Here is a 21,979-nt window from a genome sequence, read left to right as displayed (position 1 = left end):
CAAGCTCATGCATCGACGTGAAATATATGGCCGCGCTTCAAACATGAAATGTCAAAAAAAAAAAAAAAACACCTTCAGGATGTAACCCTTTTTGCAACAACAATATGCAACCGAATTTGCTATTTTGAGTGTAATTTGCTTGGTATTTAGGTTGTTTTTTAAAGCAACAAACCTGTCATCTAAGTATTAATTTGACCTTGTTACATGCAAATGATACCACGATATATGAATAAACTAATGAGACCACCAAAGTCTTAAATGTTCTTCGTTATATATTTACTTTAAAAAAAATTAAATGATACTTGCATTTGATTTCAAAATATTATCAAACATATCACAATGACTTTAAAATTTCATACTAACATTTGCTATTGGCTAAATGAAAATTATATAAATTTATAAATTATTATTTTTTTAACGATTAAACAACTGAACAATCAAACATCACCAGTTACATGTACATGTTGTAGTTACATAAACATGACACAATTACTCAAGGGAATTTCCTGAACATTTGTCGCACAAAACAGGATTTTTCGATGTATTTTCCCCTCCATTTTTTCAGCCCATTACTACATTGTTTGTACATGTACATGTTCATGCATAAAGATGCATCAATATCATGTCTATGGATAGTACATGTAGGCACATTGAAGTTTCTAAATTTGAAGTCAGTTACTGAGTATACCATGCTAACTTAATTATGCAAATATACATATTCTGCTTATGAGAAAACAAAGTTAATGTGCAGTAAGTACATGTATGTAAATGGAACTTCTAATGAATACATAAATGCTAGTGACATTTTCGAATGTAAGAAAAGCCATAAAAGTAATTTCTGAAAGTACATGTACCTAAATGTCATTCCTTCTTGATGAATTTCTTCCATGAATTTGATCGTTATAAACAACCGATGCTCCAAACTAAGAGTATAATATACAATGAAACAACTGAGTACATGTAAATGTAGATCAAATTTGGAATACAAATCTTCTCAATATTGACGCTCAATTAAAAATATCTTTAATATTTAAATGTAAATGTATTAGTAAGAGCAACCTAAAATATTACCAAGTGTAATTAGGCAAACACTGAATATTACACGGAAGCAGAATTTTCATGCACATATATACAAAAAAATATAACATTTGTTCGGAGTACTACAAATGTAGCTCATGCGTCGTATGCATTGCCTACCAACCTCAACACTAGGTAGTATTTCTAATAGAAACATGTTTAGTACAGTGTCATATTTGTATGTATTTTCATTAGTTTTCAGGATTAACAGCCTTTTAAGCTTTTGTTTTAAATTTGCTGGATATTTTCTCAGCTTTCCATGCACATTTTTTTTTCATTTTACTTGACCACTATTGCTCTGACAACACAGTTTCCTAATATTTCTTGTTGATACCTCTAAACTTTGCTATAAACATAGGTTGTTAATATTACAAATAAGCTTAAACAAATTCTGGTTATATTTGACCTAATTCAGTGTTTATAATCAGCAATTTAGTCCAGCCACTATATATCCCAAACAGGGTCGTATTTGGACAAATAATTAGGGTTTCTACATGTAGAATGAGGCCAATTAGTTTAAAATAGTCCGGATTGGACCCCAATAATAAAGTTCAACCTAGTTGTTTTTAATACACCAAACAGGGTCATATTGTAGCATGTAATTACCTGGATTGAGGTCAATTATACTGTAAGGCTCACTTGGGGTATTTTACTAAGATGAGCTGGGCCTGGCAGCGTCTCGGTTCCATGTTCTCAGATCCAGGAGTGTCTTGTTCAAAGCGTTGATCCATCGGATGCGATCTTCTTTGACGTCTGCAGACAGCATATGCCTGAGGGGATGGGGGAGGTAGGGAGGGAGAAACAAAATCATGATTAGAAATAAATCAGATGCTGTTGTGAGACAACCTCATGACATCATTGTCAGGTACCCTGAAGACCATGCATAGATTGATAGGGGGTTAGTTCAAATGTGTATCGGTACCTGCCTAGTTCTTTGGCATTCGCGGATAAAATATTGATGGCTTTTTAGGGCTGAAAAAAATGAAGTGATGGTAAGATAAATTATGAGCTTGATTTGTTAAACTGTAGTCAAGATTATTGAAAGCAACGTTCAAACTTTGGCTATGTGTTTAAATAAGATGGCTACATGAATTGCATATTACACATGCGTTTATGGAAGCGGCTGCGGCCAGGCTCCCATAGACATGTGTGTTACTGCTAGCCCTATCCAAGTAATTAGGAAACTGCCTAAGACTGACTTTGTGGTGACGGCGGAGTGTTCGTGTTTGGTGACCAGCGTGTCCCTGCTTTGGTGGACAGCTTTGGAGGCCGCTTGGCGGGTTACCAGCTCAAAAGTGTTGGGTCGGGCGCACAGGATGCGTGAGATGGGAGCCACTTCAGTGGTGATGCACTTTCTCAGGTCTACGGTGCCGTTTGGAGCCTGGGTGAGAGACAAGACAAAAAATAAAACTAAATGTTTGGAATTTCATGAGCACTATTACCACACTACGGGTCTATAGTAAGCTTACACATTTTAATTAACTTAAAGAGCAATTACGAACATTAAACATGGTTCCTGCACCTTTAGGACAATAACATTCCATGAAAATCAAATTAGGTTTTGCCTTTCACCGACGTATAAACACTGTATAATCAGTGTGTTACCTCCAGAGTGAAAGTTGGAAAAAATCACTCGGGTGGGACTCGAACCCGCGACCTCCTGCTTTCAAGTGCAGATGTCTAATACCACTCGACCACCGAGCTAACCCTAAAATTCCATGACTTTTCCATGACCTAATTATGAAAATCCATGGCCTAGTTCATCAAAATACAGATGAAAACTTTAACACTTGTTACCTGAAAAGTAAAGTGCTTAAAAACAGAAGAAAAAAAAGAAGAAAAGAAATAACACCTTTCGAAATCAAAATGCTTGTATCAAGGAAAGTTGTCATTTTGTTGGGTATCAAAATCAGATTTCGGATAGGGTACTAAATTGTCAATTATGTACAAAGTACAATATATTGGTCCTCACAAAATGGTTCTTCCAGTCATTTTAACAAGGGAACACCATTCCCTCGTGAGTTTCTTCATCTTTAGCGGTGTGTTCACATTGGACCTTTGTGGGTTAAACTTACAGAGACTGTTGTAAATTGAATCAAATCAAGTCCAGCCGGTAAACTTTCGGTAAAGTTGCCAATCACTGATGGTAAGTTTTGTGCTTTGCAGCAGCGAGCTTTTCAGGGCCAATTTAGTCACGGAAGAATAATTACATTGTTATTTTCAACGTTCACTAAATAGTCCCGTGTGGACGGCCACTGCTATGTAAACCTTTGAAAAAGTTTCGATCGCTTTTGTGTCAGCCTGCTCAGCCACTAAAATTGACCTCTGCAATTCACATAAGTGCCATTTTATTCTAGGCCTACACACTGTGCATGAAATTCTACCATATTTCTGCTGTGGTCCGTGATTTTGTGACAATGATAAGGAGTTTTGATTGTGCACGGAGAATGATGCACCCATGTCACGTAGCAGAGTATGGTAAAGTTTACACAACGAATGAGTTGCTGCTGGCCAAATTGAACTAAGTGCCGAAGCATGGAAGACTAACCAGAATAGATTGTCGACAAACACTTATGTTAACTTTTTACAGACTTCAGTCCAATGCAAACAAGGCATTTGCTGGAATGTGAGTCCTTATAGCTGAACCAGTGCCTAATTACATAAGTTTGACAGCAAAATCTTGCAATAGATACTAAACTCACTTTGCGATTCTCGTCATCGGGATACTTCCAATAGGAGATGTAGCCCCCGCTCAGAACGCACCAGCGCCGGTGCCAGGCCCCAAAGCCGCTGATGTCATCAAACATGGTCAGCCAGCCACTCTCCGTCACGTTGGCGTTGGTGTGGCAGGTCATCTTCAGGTGGAGAGTGCCCTCTAGAGGCGAGTTGAATGGAACCTAAAATGAAACCAAATAATGGTCGATTAGTTTTATAAATCAGAGTTCAGTAGAACCGGTAGTTGTATTTCACATAATAAATGTTGTTAACCCTTAATATGAACCGTAACAACAAATTACACCGACAAAACTCTTTCTTCAAGCTGAATGCACTGATCTTAAAGTAGTCAATTTCCAAATGAATGTGTGCAAAATATATGTGCATAAACCGTTTCCCAATGTGGGTGCATGAAACTCCACGTTTTCCAGAGTTGTAATTCGGTACATTACAAGCCAAATCACAAGTCACGTAACAAGTAACAGGGGGCGAGGATTTGACAACATCTCGGATACAAACACGAAAATACTCAAGAGTTAAAGGGAAAATACAACATTTGCAAACACTGAAAAATAAAACTACCAAGTTTTTACGAAATACCTAACTAGGATGTTGGTAAATGACACTCTAAAGCATCCTGTAAAATTATGGCACCTGGTGTGAAGTCATTTTCAAGAAAATGGTGTTTTTGTATTCATTTCCAACGGTGGTCGGCCGACCTCCGTTGGAAAAACCTAACTATTTTTTCAACTGCTCCAAATTTACCATTTGTTTCAGTTCAAATTGTGTTTGCTATTGGTTACATGTTCATGAACGAGTGCAGGCCAGCTAGACTGGTTCCCTTACCTCGCAATTTTTCGGCATCTATAAATTGATCCATTTCAATTTTAATTGAGTCAGGGAACCAGACTACTTGAACATTTCTGTTTTTCTTGTTTTTTTCCCAGCATTTTCGAACACAAAACTTCAAACATGTCAGTGTAACAATATTTAATAGCAAAAGCCAATGATGTACATTCCCTTTAATTACAGTTTTTTTCGCCCAAGTTGTGAATACAAGCAATGCACAACATATTGTATTCATGGTCACGTTCAAGATTATGCGCCTAGAGTTTGAATAGAGATGTCCATTCCTTACCTTGCTGAGCGTGAACCTGTTGACTCTGCAGCTTTGGAGGGTCAGTCTGGCAGCACCAACCAAGGTGAAGCTACTGGCACGGACATAGCCTGGCCCACCGGGGCTGGGGGCAATGGGGGTCTTCATCCCTTGCTGAAAAAAAAGAAAGAAAGAAAAACAACCAAATAAATAAAACAAAGAAATGCAATGATAAAATAATTTACCGCAGTGCAATCATGATGTAATCCTACTCTGTTTATGTACGAGGAAAACTTGTCGAATGTTCCAAAAAGCACCCCTGAGGATTTTTTTTGTACTTTATGAAACGGCCCTAATGCAGTCATCATGCAGTCGTACTTTCATTTACAGCTCACTCGAAAAACTCCTTTCTGTCTTAAAGGTTTGCAAACTTCAAAAATGAATATGTCAAAATATCATTGGAAGTATCCTACTTGATTGTAAGTAAATAATACTATCATGCACCCCGTGAGATTGTTGTGCCTAGTATGCTGTCTTTTTCGAGAAGAGGAATTACCATCAGTTCCTTGCGATGGTTAGGACCAAACTATCGCACTTTCAATGGAAACCTATACTTTACATCAAGCAAAAATGAAGATTCTTTTTTCACAGCTTTTTCAAAAGAATATCTATGAGCCGAAATAGGTTAGTTTTTTTTAAATAAACTGCTTCAGATTGATTGTACCATTGTTCCTTCAATTCCCCCCCCCCTTGTTTTGGCAAATGGTGTCATAACCTTTAAACCAACATGTTCTACGATCACGAACATCAACTCAAAATGTTTGAGCTCACTAAAGGCACGCAAGCATTCCGTGTGAGGGAATGAGGCGTTATCTCACTAGTAAATGAATAAAGCTCTATGGTTATGAACACCCACCCTGGAATCCTTGGACATATTGGCCAGTATCTTCTTGGGAGTCAGACCCGAGAAGAACGTCTGTTTGCTCTTCTCCTCGGCTGCCTTGGGCCTCTTGTTCTGCATCTCAAAGACAAAGGCCTCAATCACAAAGTCGCTGTCCAGGTTGTTGCTGAAAACGGATAAAAATGGGAGAATTTGTGAAACCATGTAAAAAACATGGGTTTTTCACACTTTTTTTTTGAATGAGTAAAGTCACACCAGGAAATGTACTTGTAACTTATTTGATGCATTGTCCAAGAAAAAAACAACCAGACACATTTTTTAATTGATTGTAATCATTTTGTAATATTCTGAGGAGTTTCCATAAACTGTTGGAAAGATGCACTGCTTTTGGCTTGTGGTGAATATGGTTCCTGCCAAGATGCTGAGGTAAATTTCCACAGGCATGCAACCAAGAAGTAAAAAAAACCCGTAAAACTACAAGCTTTAAAAGATTTGTTATACAGTGTTTTCTATGTAAAAACAAGGAAATCAACTGATCTGAGGAAAAGTTGCTTGTCTGCTCTCTCATGTGACTTGGCCCTTACAAGCAATTGACTTATCACCGTTTGAGAGTTGGCCACGCCCCTTAGACAACCCTATGGAGTTTTTGTACACTAAGTTTTGTTTGTCTCAGATGTTACACGTTCTGAGTCCATTTGTGTATCATGTAATTGGACAATATTTCACAAGCTGCGTTGACGCGATTCTAATGCAATAGGTCAATTGCCTGATTTAAGTGGAGCAACTCAACCTCTCCGTGTATGGAAAAACTTTATATGCATATTTGGTTACTTGTAACACACCCCCACACAAAAAAGGGAAAGACACCACACCAATTATCAGGGTAACATAGGACCGGAAACCAGAAATATTGGGCCCTCAGAAACACTTTTAGACCAAATGTTGAGAATGTTAAAAACTAAAATTAAGCAATAGGGAACGGACTAGAAGGGAAGAACTGGAAAATTCTAAATAAGAAAGTAAACTATGGACAAGAAAGACTTTACTATGAAAGAGCTTCTTTGCCTTACAATTTGGCGATGTTGGTGAATGGCAAGCAATCACCAGCGACTCCATCGACTGTAGTCTGGATGCGAGTGGCAAGGACGTGCTCTCTGCAGCGCAGTAGAAGGAAGAAGGAGTGACACATGCGATCTGTAGGGAGGAGGAAACAATATACAGGGCAGAACATGTGTTAGTGTAAATAACAGCTGAAGTACAATAGGCAGAGATGGAAATTGTGAAACAGGAAAAATATACAAAACAATTTATTGAAGTTAGACCACTTCAAAATTACTTGGCTATTTCACAGCCACTTCTAATAGGCACATGTGCTTAATGCTGGTGTAGTGTGAAATGTTGACTGTGAAATACAAACTCATTGGTTGTATTGCACAGTGACAGGCCATGTGTGAGGGTTAGAGTCCACATAAGGTATAAGAGGCAAGTTTTTTTAGGAGTCCAAATTTTATATGACAGCCAAGCAATTTGGACGTAGCATAAGACTGAGGAATGAGAATTTAATACCAAACAAATGCTAGAAATTCATGTAGTTTACGTGTTCATCTGCTGTCAACATGACAAACTGGGACAGGGGGGGTATTTAGACCAACTGGTTAAAATTGAAAATTTTTCAGCCAGTATACAAGGAAAATGATTTATAGCACACTCAGATGGCAACCATGTCACTAAATTAAACTTCACCTTATTTGGTACCCGAATTACTTAAAATACTGTTGTGCATGAATTAAATGAATAAATAGTACATCTACAACAGATTTTTAAAGAGCCATTCAGAAAGTTATATTGAATGTCAATGTCTGGAGTTCGACTGTAATCTCTCCCCCTTACAATTTATGCATCTAGCGCAAATTGTTCAACTGATGGAAATTTAGAAAGTAACGTTATTTCAATCCAAACTTCACTTGAGTTGTATCAGAAGTAATATCTGTACCTTGCTTGGAGGACAGGATATATTCCGTCTTGAGTGGTAGCCGTATGTCTTGTATAGAGACAAAACCTTTGCAAGGCCTCATGGCTTCACCCTCTGCGGTCTGCATCACGGCGCTGGGCTCCCGCACACTGGCTGGCGTCTTCAGACGTTGGATCTCAGCTAAGCAGGCTTGGCGCCTCTGAGCTGCAGTTAGCAAAAACAAACATAAATAACTAAATAATTAAAAAAACAAACAAAAGAAACGAAGGATCCATATACAGTGTTCCCACGGAGAGATTAGGAGAGGCATTTTTTTCCCGGTATATCATGGAGAAAAAGTTGATATCTTTCATATATCTCTGCATTTAAGCAGAAAGCAATATTATGTATTTTCTACCTCAGCCCATGGTTGTTAGTTTCTTTGACCCACCTGCAATAAGCAGCAATCTCTCAGCCTCTACCTCCTGCCTGGTCCCTTTATACTCCACACTGGATGCTATCAGGTTGAGGGCTTGACTGGTCTGATAGATGATACTCTGCTGGGTGGACACTTCCTCAATCAGGGTCTGCATAATAGATACACAAAGGCACAATTGTTATTATTACTATTACTGGTTTATTTTCCAACTCATTTAGTAGCCCAAAAGCTAAACTGCACGGTGGATTACAATTTTACCATAAAAACACATTAATTTTAAAGTACATTGTTTACTTCAATTAAGATTAATTGAATAATTTTTGAAATGCTTATTTAAAACCCACATTGAAAATTCACCCCCACAAAACACAGTCGCGTAATCACTCACACCAGGATAAAAGGTTTCAAGTACATAAAATAGTCACAATCCACAATTTAGACTAACAGTTGGTTCAGAGTTCTATTGAGATATGGCACTGTACTGTTCCTAAATCTGTTTGATGAGCTAGTTTGTTCATCTACTGTGCGGCAAGATCTAAGACCCATATTGTGGCTCCTTTTCGACACTGGAAACCACTAACTGAAATTACGTGACTTGTACATTTTCAGAGCAAACTCTTGACAAAAAGTTGTCAGTCTATCGCGTAGAGACTGAATTCCCAATGAAGCCACAGCTTTATCATTACTTGCATAATTGTTAACAAGAAGTATTTGGCAAATTTTCCTTTGAATAGCCTCAATTTGATCAGTTTGATGGGATGTGATACTTGAAATAACCCACTGGTCACGAAACCGCTTGAGCCCTGGGCGGTTTTCCTCAGTGAATAAACACAATGTAATACATTGTAGTACAGTTGCTAATGGGTTAATATCCTCTACCACTCTAACATAAAGATTGACACCCGAGACAATTCACAGGTACAGTGACCATAGACGTTAACAAGATCCATGGTCAATTACAAGGAGCTGCTAGGCACAAACATTTGATTAGCAAAATGTCACGTGATATATCATGTGTGTCTCGCAGTTCTTCCCAGGAAATTCTAAGCAAAACTCCCGCACACGTAATAGCTTGAATACAGTGCACACATGAGGTATGCTTGGAATGTTCTGGGCAGGGCTGCCAAACTACCCCAGACTGGATTTGATTCATGTTGTTAATAGTGACCTCTACCATCGCGGCGGCTTTACTGCGCTTGTCAGGGAGCAGCTGCATTGGGGTAATGGGCTCCATGCACAAGTACGCCCTCAACGGTAAGAAAGAGACAGTTGGGTCGGGGAGACCATTGGGAGATGCATTTGAATGCACTGCCGACAACACCAGATGCTCACGCGAAGATGCTATGGTTTTGTGCACATTCAGAATAAATAAATCATACGTGCTTCGCGCTTTACGCAAGTGAACCAGTATGGGAACGCAGTGTGTCCCATCCACTGCTCTCGAAGGTCAAAAAGCGCCCTCTCTTGTTTGCGCATAGCCCATCAGATCCAAATCCAATCTTGAACCAAGATTAATGACTACCACATACTGACCTGTATTTGTGCCTTGATTGGTATGGGCTTCAGCGCCACGGGTTTGACCCCCTGGCCGGCCTCCACAGTACCACTGTCGCTCCTTATGATGGTCCTGGCAGCCGCCGGGGACTTGGGACCCTGCTTGCGGAAGGACTCAATGCTGTACAGGTTGGGTGACTGGGTGGTGCTGGGCTGGGGACGGGCTTCATGACCAGAGGGTGGCTTCTGGGCTACTGCTCGTGGTGCGGCAGGCTGCATGGCAAGAAGGACTATGTTAACGGATTTAATAGGTGATAAGCTCGTACATGTTTTTATACTGGAACCTTTCTAAATCCTCTAAGATCTAACAAGTGCGGTCAAGCCACTGCAGTGGTAGAAGGCACAATCATCAAGTTGAATCAAATTGAATTTCGGGAACTTTGGCACTCGAACCCAATGACATTCATAGCATACCTCATGCGCATGCATTAGCTTGAATGACCAATGCTCAGAGGCCAAGCACCACAGTTCTCAAGACTTGATTGGATTCATGTTGTTGGAAGTGTTCTCTACCACTACAGCAGATTGACTGAGCTTGTCAGGGACTGGAACTGGCTGCATCGGGGGACCAAAGTCCAAATTCCGTCTGGGAGCAAGACTAAGTCCTCACCTGTTCCTGTCTCTTGGTTGGGGCAGGGGCTTCAGTCTGTTTTTCTGCCTCCATGGCTTGTTCAGCCTCGTCCAGCAGATCGTCAATGTCCCCCAGCACGTCGGTGATGTCCAACTCCTGAACATCATCATCACTCTCATCATATTCGTCATCTGCGTCATCATCATCATCAACGCTATCCTCGCGATGTGGATGTTTGGAAAGGGCTTCCTGTTGTGCTTCTAAAATTTAAAAAAAAAATGGGAAGACTGTTTTTAAAGTTGCTTTCACAATGCCATTTTAAAAATTTTCATCCTGAAAAATATTTTCCTTTTCTAAATTGCTACAAGTTATTCAGTTTTGAATGAGATATCAACCAAAAATATCGGCCCGTGTTGCATTAACCCTAACCCCTGGGGCTCTTTTACTAGAAAGTATCCTGAATCCGCCAAAATCCATCAATTTTGCCATTCAAAAAAATGTTGATGGCCAGTGAGTCCATCAGAATCCACCAGTTAGGAGGGAGTAAATCTGGTGAGATCCTGAATCCGCGAAAGTCCCCCAACAGCTCAATTTAGATGTATCCTGAATCCATCAAAATCCTGCAGTTCCGCTAGGCTAACAATCCTGAATCCATCAAAATCCCCCAGTTTGTGCAATATGGAGGTATCCTGAATCCACCGAAATCCCCCGAAATAGGGGTGTGGATTTTGATGGATTCAGGTACGTTAGGGTTAATGAGTTATTACTTTACTAGTTCTAATTACTGGCTGCCAGATGATGATTCTGTTCTCGCAGGATAGGCTGGTTCCCATCCCACAAATCAGTCTTGATAATGTACGGACCGGGAGCCAGTCTGCTCGCAAAGTGGAGATCTGTTTGTGCCCAAAAAAGGCCACATTTTTTTCAGAGCGTTGCAGACGTCCAAAAAAGGAAAAAGGTATTTTTTTGGTTGGAAAAAAAAACAGGCAAGTTGAAAATGTATTAAAATATTTTTTTTTTATCATTTGTTGAATAGCATGGAGAAGGCAACTAAGTATAGTTCTTTTCTTAGCAGTTGTATTGCTAGAAAAAGAATTTTAAAAACACGGGGGGAAAAGAAGGACTTTTTTAACTCACTGGCTTCCTCCTCGGCGAGGAGCTTGCTGTTTGTTCGACGAGGTCTGGGAGGAGCCAGGGGGGTAGCAGGTCCCGTCTCCTGGGGCTGTTGGGTAGTCTTGGCGACGGCTTTCTCTCTTGGAGGTGCCAGAGGGGTTGCTGAACCATTTCCCTGACCTGAGCCCCCAGCCATCACCACTTTTTGCTGAGGAACAACTACTGCAGATTCCTTTTCGGACATCATCTCTTCTTCTTCTTCTTCATCTGAGGATGACTTGCCCTCAATGGATGATTCCATCATTCCGATGTTGATGGTGTCTTCCGTGACCTCCATCGGGTCATCCAGCTCATCCTGCTTCACTTCAGGCTCAGGGACGGAGCGAGCGATGGTCACCCTGGGCATGGGCTGTGCATTCAGCAAAATTTAGTATCAACTTGTTTATTGGCGTAAGACAAATATTACAAGATAACTGGCTGTACACAAAAAAATGGTGATAAAGCCACATAAGATAGGCGACATTATTAACCAAAATCCTGTTATCATCGTTTTCCTTCCATAAGATCGTATCTCCTAATATGGGCCATACGTGAAACACAAGTTTCAGTGTCAAAAGGTCGTATCTCACTTAAAATAACCCGGATGTACACACAAAGTCAATGGACGTCGAGATACGACCTTGTTGCACGGAGCGCATTTCGTGCGGGATACGACTTTGGTGAAGAGGAAGTTACGACCTTGTTGCACTGGCGCGATGTTGTATTCTACAAAGTACAAATGATTTGTTTCTTATAAAATATTTGTATTTTAGTTTTCTATTCAGAAAGTAGAGTGCATACTCTATGGCCTTCATGCATAGACAGTAGATGGCAGTGCATTATGATGGTAGTGCATTAAAGTCCCTTCTAAACGCCTGTTTATACTTCTCACGAATGTGAAGTGAATTTCGACATCAGGAAACATTTCCTGCAAAGTTGAAATGTGTTAAAGTTTTGCAAATTGGCAGCACGAATACTTGTCGTGAAGTCACAAATTTAAGTTCCTGTTGGTGCTGAGTATGAAGCGGCCTTAATTAACTCACTCTCTTTAACTGAGTGAGGGGTTACTTGTGCAAAGAGTTCCTAAAGCAACATTCACAGTGCTCAGCCCCTGGTCACATCCTCCCCTCCCCTGACCATGATAGATTCTTACCGTAGGCTGTTCCTTTTCAGTCTCCTCCTTGGCAGGCTCAGTCTTGCCGGAGTGGTTCCACCTCTGCCGGATGATATCCAACTCTTTTTTTCTTTGCTCCTGAAACAGAATTTTGTGGTTTCGTAAATAGGGCATTTGTATCTCACTGTTTGAATTCTGTGATTTTGTAGCTTCGTAAGAACTGACCATTGCATAAAGTTTTTTGCAAGGAACCATCGTTAATCCTCCAAAATCAACCTCTCTCCTTGAACTTTAGTGGCCCGCATTAATTGTACACTAAATTCCAATGGGTACCAAGTCCATGTAAGATGATTGTGGCTTTGCTATCCTTCCTAATTTTTAACTTTCCTGATAGATTTTGAAGATCTGGGAGGGTTAGGGCTATTTATTTTCATTCACTCTTTCACCACTATTGAAACGAAGTATTTACCTGGATCTTTGTATTGATATCATTGCTGTGCCAGTTCTCCTGATGTTGGCGAAGCCTGTCCTGGATGGACTTGGCCATAGCACCCACCCTTGGCTCCACTTTGCTGGAGGTCGGCGATGCTGGAGCAGCGCCCGTCTTGTGCCTCCCAAAGTAGGCCTTGACGCTTGCGGCTCCCTCCTTGGGGGTTGGGTCTGCGTCGGCTTCAGTTGCAAGGGCTTGTTTCTTGACGGCTTGCTCAGGCTGTGGTGCGAGCCGCTTGATGGAAGACTTCGGCTGCTGAGTTGCTGTGGAGGTGGCGGCGACAGTACTTGCTGGTGCTGCTCTGGGTTTGGGAGTTGGTTGCTGCTGCTGCTGCTCTTGGGCAAAATGCTTCTGAACCTCCATTCTAGAAGGCTCTCTCTCACGGGACAGGGACACCTGAATGCGTTTCCTCCCAGGCGTGCCTCCAGAAGCTGACTTGGACAGTGACTTTGCCCCGTCTTGTTTCTGCTCCACCAGCCTGGAATAAGCACTGCTCTTGGCCGGGCTACTGCCAGTTGGCAAAGATCTCAGCTCGGCCCTTCCATCAGGTTTCCCGTTCTTCGGATCCCCAGAGATATTCCTTTCCCTTGCTGGGCTGCTGCCGAACTGGAGAGAACTCTTTTCCACCAGTCTGGAATAAGCAATGCCCTTGACCGGGCTATTGCCAGTTGGCAAGGATCTCAGCTCGGCTCTTCCATCAGGCTTCCCATTATTCGGATCCCCCGAGGTATTCCTTTCCCTCGCTGGGCTGCCGCTGGATGGGAGTGATCTCATCTGCGCCTTACCCTGCCCATTCCCAAGGGATGGCTTATTACTCTCTTCCTCCTCATCTTCAAACCTCACGTTGCGGGCTGGCTTTTTGGGAGTGATGGACAGGATGCCGTTGTCTTTCTTTGGCGGTGGAGGGTCGTTGGCAATTTCTTCAACCGGTTTAGGGCGCTCCCATTTTTTGGTCTGTGGCTTCTCCTTTGAATGAAATTAAAAAGGAATAATAATAATTACGTACAGAACAAAATCATGGGTACTCCTTTTTTGGCGTCCTCACTTATATTTGTCAGGCCGCAAATAATTAGCACTCTGTAACGAAAAATATTTGGTGGTGGTTTTTGTTTGTTTGATGTCTCATTCAAAAGTGACTAACTTTTATATTGCTAGGAAAATGGCAATTGACCTATCGTGGTAGAATCGTTTCAATGCAGCTTGTGAAATATTGTCCAATTACATGATATACAAATGGACGCGAAACGCACAGAATCCGAGACAAACAAAACTGAACGTACAAAATTCCATAGGGTTGTCTAAGGGGCGTGGATAACTCGCAAACGACGATAGGTCAATTGAAAACGGCAATTGAAAAAACAAATCTTTTTTCGGGGTGAAACTTGAAAATGGCACAGGGAAAGCGTATTTAAACTTCTTGGACAAACCAAACTATAATCAATTTTGAGCTTCCCCCACTAACTTACAACTGTTTCAGACTAAATAATACAGTCGCACCAGACCAAATAGGAGTGAAGGTTGACCAACATATTTTAGTTTGGCCGACTGTGTATCAATTTTCCATTGACTAGATCTTGAGTTGACCGAAATAATTAACTGCAACAGTCAATAATTTGCTCCTGTTTCAAGTGTCAATTTTGTTTTGGTGTGGAATAATTTGGTACAGCATGACCCTGGAACATCTATCAACCCCTTTGTCACATTTCATTTAAATAGTTTGGGACTTGGCTTGAGTCTGGAGGACTTAAGGGGAGCTTTCCTCGCCTTCCATCGCTGTGACCCAGGTTCGAATCCCGCCTGGGCCAACATGTGGATTGGGTTTTCAGTCCCTGCCTGATTCTGTGGGTTTTTCCCAGAATATTCTTCTGGGCTTTTCCTCCCACCTCTAAAACTGTAATTTCTTCTCATTGTCTTCTCTCTACAGGTTTCTTCAGGAAAAGAGCTACAGTGCCTAGGGCACTTTTGAGGAATCCTTGGTTTCATTACCACAGAAATGATTAATAATAATAAAAATAACTTGTGCTTGATTCGTGATGAACTTGAGACTTTTTATGGACTCGGCTACAACACATGTTAGTCACCCTCTGATAAAAGATATAAAGGACCATTTGCATTTTGTGCCATTTTTTTTTTTTTGAGGCAACAACATTTCTCAAAATCTTAAGAACGGTTTCTCCTTATAGTATTAGTGGATATTATACATTTTGAGAAAACAGAGAAAATGTATGCACAATTCTTGAGGTCTCGTAACTGGCTTTCATTGCTAACGCACAACTGTGTTCGTGGGCACAGTTGTTCAATGATTGTTTTCTTCCGAATGATACCATTTCAGGTGGAAAAATTTCACAGGTTTTTGGCACGAGTCCTATGTTCACTTTGAGCATGGATTTTCTCATTAAATCGGTAGGTACGTTTCCAGGTAATTGAAATGTTCCTACATGTCTTTTCTAACAATCTCACCTCATGTTGGAAGTGATGCTTGGGATGGTCCAGGTCGTCCTCCCAGTTATTGATGCTGGCTGCCAGGGCAGCAAACCTGCTCTTCCTACTGCTGGGTGCAGAGGGAGTCGTGCTTGGTGGAGCTTCCTGCTGACGTGGCCGAGGGGCTGATACATTCTGGGGCGAGTCCAGCTCTAACCCGTCTGTATATACATGAAAATCAAATTTGTTTTCTTCATTTTTCCTGCCATCTTGAAAGAACTTTATCATGGTATTTCTCAGTGGTTATCAATCAGGGTTTCCACAGAAATGTTACGATGAAATTGCATGACTTTTCCCAAACAAAAACTTAGGGCTTTCCGTGACCAATTCCTATGCTGTTTAGGTGTCTTAGGAGCCTTTTTACTATACACTAGTCTGTCATCACACTGAGGCAAACGAGCCACTCCTTTTCATCAGCCTTCTCATTTGACACAAGACCACTGAGCCCAACAGAAGCATCACAATGGTGCATTGAAAATGCAGCAAATGTAGAGCAGGATACTGTATGCGTAAAGAGGAAGTATAGCAAACTGGAAGACTGGCATAGCCAATCCAGCACAGACTTTGAAGTTCTGCTGACATCGCCTGTTTGCAGTTTCCCTATCACCTTTTGTCTTATTTTACTGACGGTACATTACGGTGCATTGTGGGACAGTTTGCACTGTACAAAATCCCCATTTGTCGCGCAAAATGTCCCAGGATGCAACACCGGCGTACATGCACCTTCACTACACACTTCCGAACTATCCGTTAAGGAAGACAGAGGTTATGTATTATAAGGTGTCAACAAAATGTACTCTCATTAAAAAGGCAGGATGAACTTGCTGTGCACATTACAAGACGCTAGCCACGACTGCAAAAGAGGACTGCCTGTGTATCGACAGGACAATGCCAATGGGTTTGGATGTTGAAATGGAGTGATTTCCTTTGTGAGTCTGGACTTTGTCCAGGTTTGACCCACCTGCAGTAGACCATTCTCTTCTCATATCAGCCAGTTTACTCATGCGTGACCTGACTGAGGGTATAGCCGGTGTGTCTGGCTTCATATCACTGCCTCGCGTCACTGCTGACTTCACTGGAGAGGCTGTAGGGTTAATAAACAAATTTAAAAAAAATTAAAACAAATACAAGTTTTCTATTTTAATATAATGAATTATTATTTATATCAGGCTTCCAGCGGTAAAAATAAATCAGCGTATTGTATGCTTTAATAAAAATTTCCCGGATGACTCCAATAATAAAGTACCCGGTTGACTGCAATAACATTATTATTGCAGTCATCCGGGCATTTTCGCTGGTTCCCGCTTGATCAAGAGCATAGAAAGTCACAGTTGTCAACCACTCAACAGAGCGTAGCGCGCGCGTACCGTCGAACACGGAACACGCCGCGCGCATGCAGCGCGCAGAAGGCCAGGTATACGCGCACTGTTGTTAACAATTACAGTGGCAGCTTCAAAACGTTTGATGTAAGCGAAAAGGATGTAATGAAGACAGTGTCTTGAGTTGTGCTTCTTGTGGATCAAATCAGCCGGATATAAATAATAATTATAATATTGGATGGCTTGTTTTCGGTGAATACAAGAATATATTGCACTCACTATGACAATATTACACTCGTCTTCGACTCGTGCAATATTGTCATACCTCGTGCAATATATTCTTGTATCCACCTCAAAGCCATCCAATATTATTTAAATATTTAGCAGGCCTGTAAAATACATTGCGATTCATGCATGTTACAATGTGGGCAGAATTTAACACAGCTGCTTCACATAGCTATAAACAGGTTACTAGCCACATATCGTCACTGTTTTCACGAACTGACACACGCACTGTGTGTGCATACTTCATGACGTTGCGCATATGATTATTTTTGTTTTCATGAACTGACACGCAATTACTGTGGTGGAAGTACAATTAGAAGAAAACCCTTTGAAAGGTTTGACACAATTTTACTCCATCCATGTACTTGTGGGGTTATAGAATCATTTAACGTAAAAACCTGGTTACTGGTAAAAAGCAATCTCGAGTTTAACAGATGCTTAGTCCATTAGAAATTCAATAATTCAGACAGGTTTCAGACTTGCGTATCAGTTTGTGAAAACCAAAATTACGCATTACTAACAGTGCGCGTAACCAAGAAAACTCAGGGACCGTTCGTGGTGTTACTAAAGATATATTCTCAACTCGTCTTTGCTCTATTTACAAAGATTTGCTGAGCCACAAGGACTTTCACTGTTAGAAGCACATTTTCTTGTTTATGGACAAATTTCTTTAATTTTCAATAAAAATGATGACCTGGTGCGAGTACACATTGGTATTAACCTTTGATGAATTTGTTCAAACATGTGCAACACAGAAATACAAGAAAGAGGTATGCCGCCCCTCAAACAAGGTTGTTCTTGTTCTGAGGGTGCTTGCATATCATCCATTTGGCAGCTCCCGTCATGCTGATAGACTGACCAAACCATGAAGCCCTACCCCATGAACATGCAGTAAGGCACTAGAGTAGAGAGCCACATGTGTTGTTACCCATGTGTCCACTGGATTGGGTCTTATTCATCAGTCTAGGGTCTACTCAACCAGGGATGGCTATCGGTACTGACCATCCAATCGGACTTTCTTCTCCTCGCTGTCCGAGGAGTTCACATCCGTCAGCGGAGTCCGTCTCTTGCGAGGCGACACCTCGGACTGGCTCATCTTCTTGGCAAGGTTCTCGCTCCTCGCCCGTGTCCTCTCCAAAAGTCTCTGGAAATAGAAACCAAAAAAACAAGCCCTCAGAAAATGGATCTTTTTTTTTAAAAGCTCGGAGTTGGAGGGCTCCAATAATTTGGCACGCAAGTGACCCTAGGGTACTTGCCCAGTTATATTACTTATTAGAGTAAACGTTAAAATCTAATTTCTACACGTTCGAATGGGTCTTCATTTTCGAATGGGTCTTCAGTTAAAGCATGTAAGCTAAATTAAGTAGAATTTTTTTTAAGAATAAGTACTTTATTAATTGCACAGTACATGTAATGTAATTTAAAGCATTTTAAAAATAATGTAAACGATTACTATTACGTCAAAACTTGAATTGTGGATCATAATCATTCTCTTTACGTTAACATTACAACAGGTACACATAGGACATTGTGATTTATTTATATTTAAGAATATAAATAAAATGCTAATTTGTTTTACTACAAGGCCAAAAAGTTGAAGCTGGTCTCCATTAATTATTGAACAACTTAAGTACACTTTCCACATGTTCCAAGCAATCTTTGTGTTTATTGAACTGCCCGGTCCCCTCCCCGCCTACTCCTAGAACTGTAGTGGAGCCTCATAGGTTCAGAACCCCGCAAAATTGTTGTCAGCACAAAACACTAATTAAGTACAAAAACGTCCATCCCAACCAAGCTTTTTCCCACAGAACCGCTGCACAGTTTGCCCCTAAACTCCGTACAATACCTCATGACATACTCACGTTATGTGCACCCAACAAACATCAGTGGATTCTGTCTGTTTTCGGCAAAAATGATGAAAAATATGCCCTTTCCGCACTGAGCCAACCTAACACTTGAAACGAGCACGCGCGCAGAATGATCGCAGTCATTTTCGGTTCGATCGCTCGGAGCGCGCCGCGGGGGGTTATGGTGTAGGAGCGGAACGATAGTATGCGCATGCGTACAAGTGCAAGTACGTACCCCCCGCGGCGACTGCGATCATTCTGCGCGCGTGCACGTTTCAAGTGTCAGGTTGGCTCAGTGCAGAAAGGACATATTTTTCATCATTTTTGCCGAAAAACAGACAGAATCCACCGATGTTTGTTGGGTGCACATAACGTGAGTATGTCATGAGGTATTGTACGGAGTTTAGGGGCAAACTGTGCAGCGGTTCTGTGGGAAAAAGCTTGGTTGGGATGGACGTTTTTGTACTTAATTAGTGTTTTGTGCTGACAACAATTTTGTGGGGTTCTGAACCTATGAGGCTCCACTACGTGGAGCCTCATAGTTCTAGGAGTACTGAGTACTCCCCGCCCCCGCCTTCTCTGATATTTTGATAAGCACTGCCACTGCTAAATCTCAACATGCTCAATGTTTCTTTTCATCGACGCTAATTGAATTCTCCTTTTTATTTATTTCTTTGTTATTTAAAAATGTTATTAATTTATTCCATTAGGGCCGGAGGCTACTCCTAGAACTATGAGGCTCCGCGTGAGCGGAGCCTCATAGATCTAGAAGCCCGCAAAATTGTCTGCAGCACAAAACACTAATAAAGTACAAAAACGTCCATCAAAATGCAGCCATTTCACACAGAACCGCTGCACAGTTTGCCCCTATACTCCGTACTTTACCTCTTGACCTACTCACGTATCATGGGCAGAACTAACATAGGTGAATTATGTCGGTTTTTAGGCCCAAATGATGAAAAATATGCCCTTTCCGCACTGAGCCAACCGAACACTTGAAACGTGCACGCATATGATCGAGCGATGATTTTCGGTTCGCTCGGAGCGCGCCGCGGGGGGTACGGTACATGCACTTGTACGCATGCACATACTATCATTTCGCCTGTACCGTACCCCCCGCGGCGCGCTCCGAGCGAACCGAAAATCATCTCTCGATCATATGCGTGCACGTTTCAAGTGTTCGGTTGGCTCAGTGCGGAAAGTACTCCTAGAACTATGAGGCTCCACGTAGTGGAGCCTCATAGGTTCAGAAGCCCGCAAAATTGTTGTCAGCACAAAACACTAATTAAGTACAAAAACGTCCATCCCAAGCAGGCCGTTTTTCACAGAACCGCTGCACAGTTTGCCCCTAAACTCCATACAATACCTCATGACATACTCACGTTATGTGCACCCAACAATCATCGGTGGATTCTGTCTGTTTTTCGGCAAAAATGATGAAAAATATGCCCTTTCCGCACTGAGCCAACCTAACACTTGAAACGAGCACGCGTGCAGAATGATCGCAGTCATTTTCGGTTCGATCGCTCGGAGCGCGCCGCGGGGGGTACGTACTTGCACTTGTACGCATGCGCATACTATCGTTCCGCTCCTACACCATACCCCCCGCGGCGCGCTCCGAGCGATCGAACCGAAAATGACTGCGATCATTCTGCACGCGTGCTCGTTTCAAGTGTTAGGTTGGCTCAGTGCAGAAAGGGCATATTTTTCATCATTTTTGCCGAAAAACAGACAGAATCCACCGATGTTTGTTGGGTGCACATAACGTGAGTATGTCATGAGGTATTGTATGGAGTTTAGGGGCAAACTGTGCAGCGGTTCTGTGAAAAACGGCCTGCTTGGGATGGACGTTTTTGTACTTAATTAGTGTTTTGTGCTGACAACAATTTTGCGGGCTTCTGAACCTATGAGGCTCCACTACGTGGAGCCTCATAGTTCTAGGAGTATGCGGAAAGGGCATATTTTTCATCATTTTGGCCTAAAAACCGACAGAATCCACCTATGTTAGTTCTGCCCATGATACGTGAGTATGTCAAGAGGTAAAGTACGGAGTATAGGGGCAAACTGTGCAGCGGTTCTGTGTGAAATGTCTGCATTTTGATGGACGTTTTTGTACTTTATTAGTGTTTTGTGCTGCAGACAATTTTGAGGGCTTCTAGAAGTATGAGGCTCCGCTCACGCGGAGCCTCATAGTTCTAGGACTAGGAGTAGCCGGAGGCCTATTTAATAATTTCATTTCTCCATGTAGGCCCTCGTGTTTTGAACGTTTTTTTTCTTCATCAATAAAAATCCCGCCCGCAAGGTTCTCAAACATCATGAACATGTCAAATTGCAATCGCCTTTGCCATGTTTGCGCAAGTTGTAACGTGCGCACGCAAATTAAAATGCCGCAGTGTAATTTGCGTGCTTCGGGAGTTCCTCGCGCAAGCTTAAACTTGCGCGGGGGACTCCAATTGCGCTCGACAGTTCCAACGGCAACGCCACGTCCACGGGTCTACATCCTACTCCATAGACTTTGTACACAACCAGTGAACCACTGGCACTGCACTGCTGCTGAAGTGAAGGTGGCGTCAGGTTGCAACATTTTTTTCCCAATTCAGATTTGAGTGAATATCTTACTTCTTAGTTCTTACCTCCGTGTACTCGTCCATAAATCGACAATTTCTTTTATAACACAATTAAAAAAAAATAAACAAATTAGCCACTCGATTCTTGAACAAGCGTCGGTTTTCTGTCGGTCACGTCTACGTCTGCGCCGCACCTTCAGATTTTTGAATTTGATGCGCATTCGATGCTGTTGCATCATGGGAAATATCCCGTCTCTTTCATTTATGGGTATTTCTTAATATAAATTTTAATCAAAACTTATTTTTTTCTTAAGTAGTTTTATTCAATTTTATATTCATTAAAAGCAAATTAAATTACTTTTAAGCCTTAATTGGCCTTAATTTTTGTTTTCTTCTGTTGTATTATACTTTTATAAAAAG

The 21,979-nt window shown here is 41.5% G+C and overlaps 1 protein-coding gene across 1 annotated transcript; it reads right to left on the bottom strand.

Annotated features, from left to right (window-relative positions):
• Nucleotides 1-588: 588 nt before the first annotated feature.
• Nucleotides 589-21,785, bottom strand: LOC119744655 (anillin-like). Its single transcript, XM_038220718.1, has 17 exons — nt 21,626-21,785; nt 18,148-18,289; nt 16,503-16,625; nt 15,521-15,702; nt 13,040-14,026; nt 12,610-12,708; nt 11,442-11,826; nt 10,344-10,564; nt 9,713-9,946; nt 8,192-8,327; nt 7,783-7,965; nt 6,860-6,983; nt 5,805-5,955; nt 4,931-5,062; nt 3,780-3,974; nt 2,277-2,458; nt 589-1,847 (listed from the first exon to the last, which is right to left on the bottom strand). Exons 1-17 carry the CDS (start codon nt 21,641-21,643, stop codon nt 1,730-1,732), a joined length of 3,612 nt encoding a protein of 1,203 aa, XP_038076646.1. The 5' UTR covers nt 21,644-21,785; the 3' UTR covers nt 589-1,729.
• Between the last annotated feature and the right edge of the window lie 194 nt (nt 21,786-21,979).

Source organism: Patiria miniata, unplaced genomic scaffold (genome assembly GCF_015706575.1).
Source record: "Patiria miniata isolate m_02_andy unplaced genomic scaffold, ASM1570657v1 HiC_scaffold_12, whole genome shotgun sequence".
Classification (NCBI taxonomy): domain Eukaryota; kingdom Metazoa; phylum Echinodermata; class Asteroidea; order Valvatida; family Asterinidae; genus Patiria; species Patiria miniata.
The sequence above is the reverse complement of the archived record's forward strand: the minus strand, read 5'-3'. Positions and strand labels throughout refer to the sequence as shown.

What these genes read in the sequence shown, in the direction of transcription:
- LOC119744655 (XM_038220718.1), bottom strand. An exon ending in CCTCGCCGAGGAGGAAGCCA is followed by an intron (nt 10,565 to 11,441) that starts GTGAGTTAAAAA and finishes TTTAAATTTTAG; the next exon opens with AAGCACAACAGGAAGCCCTT. An exon ending in CAACCAAGAGACAGGAACAG is followed by an intron (nt 9,947 to 10,343) that starts GTGAGGACTTAG and finishes CTTGCCATGCAG; the next exon opens with CCTGCCGCACCACGAGCAGT.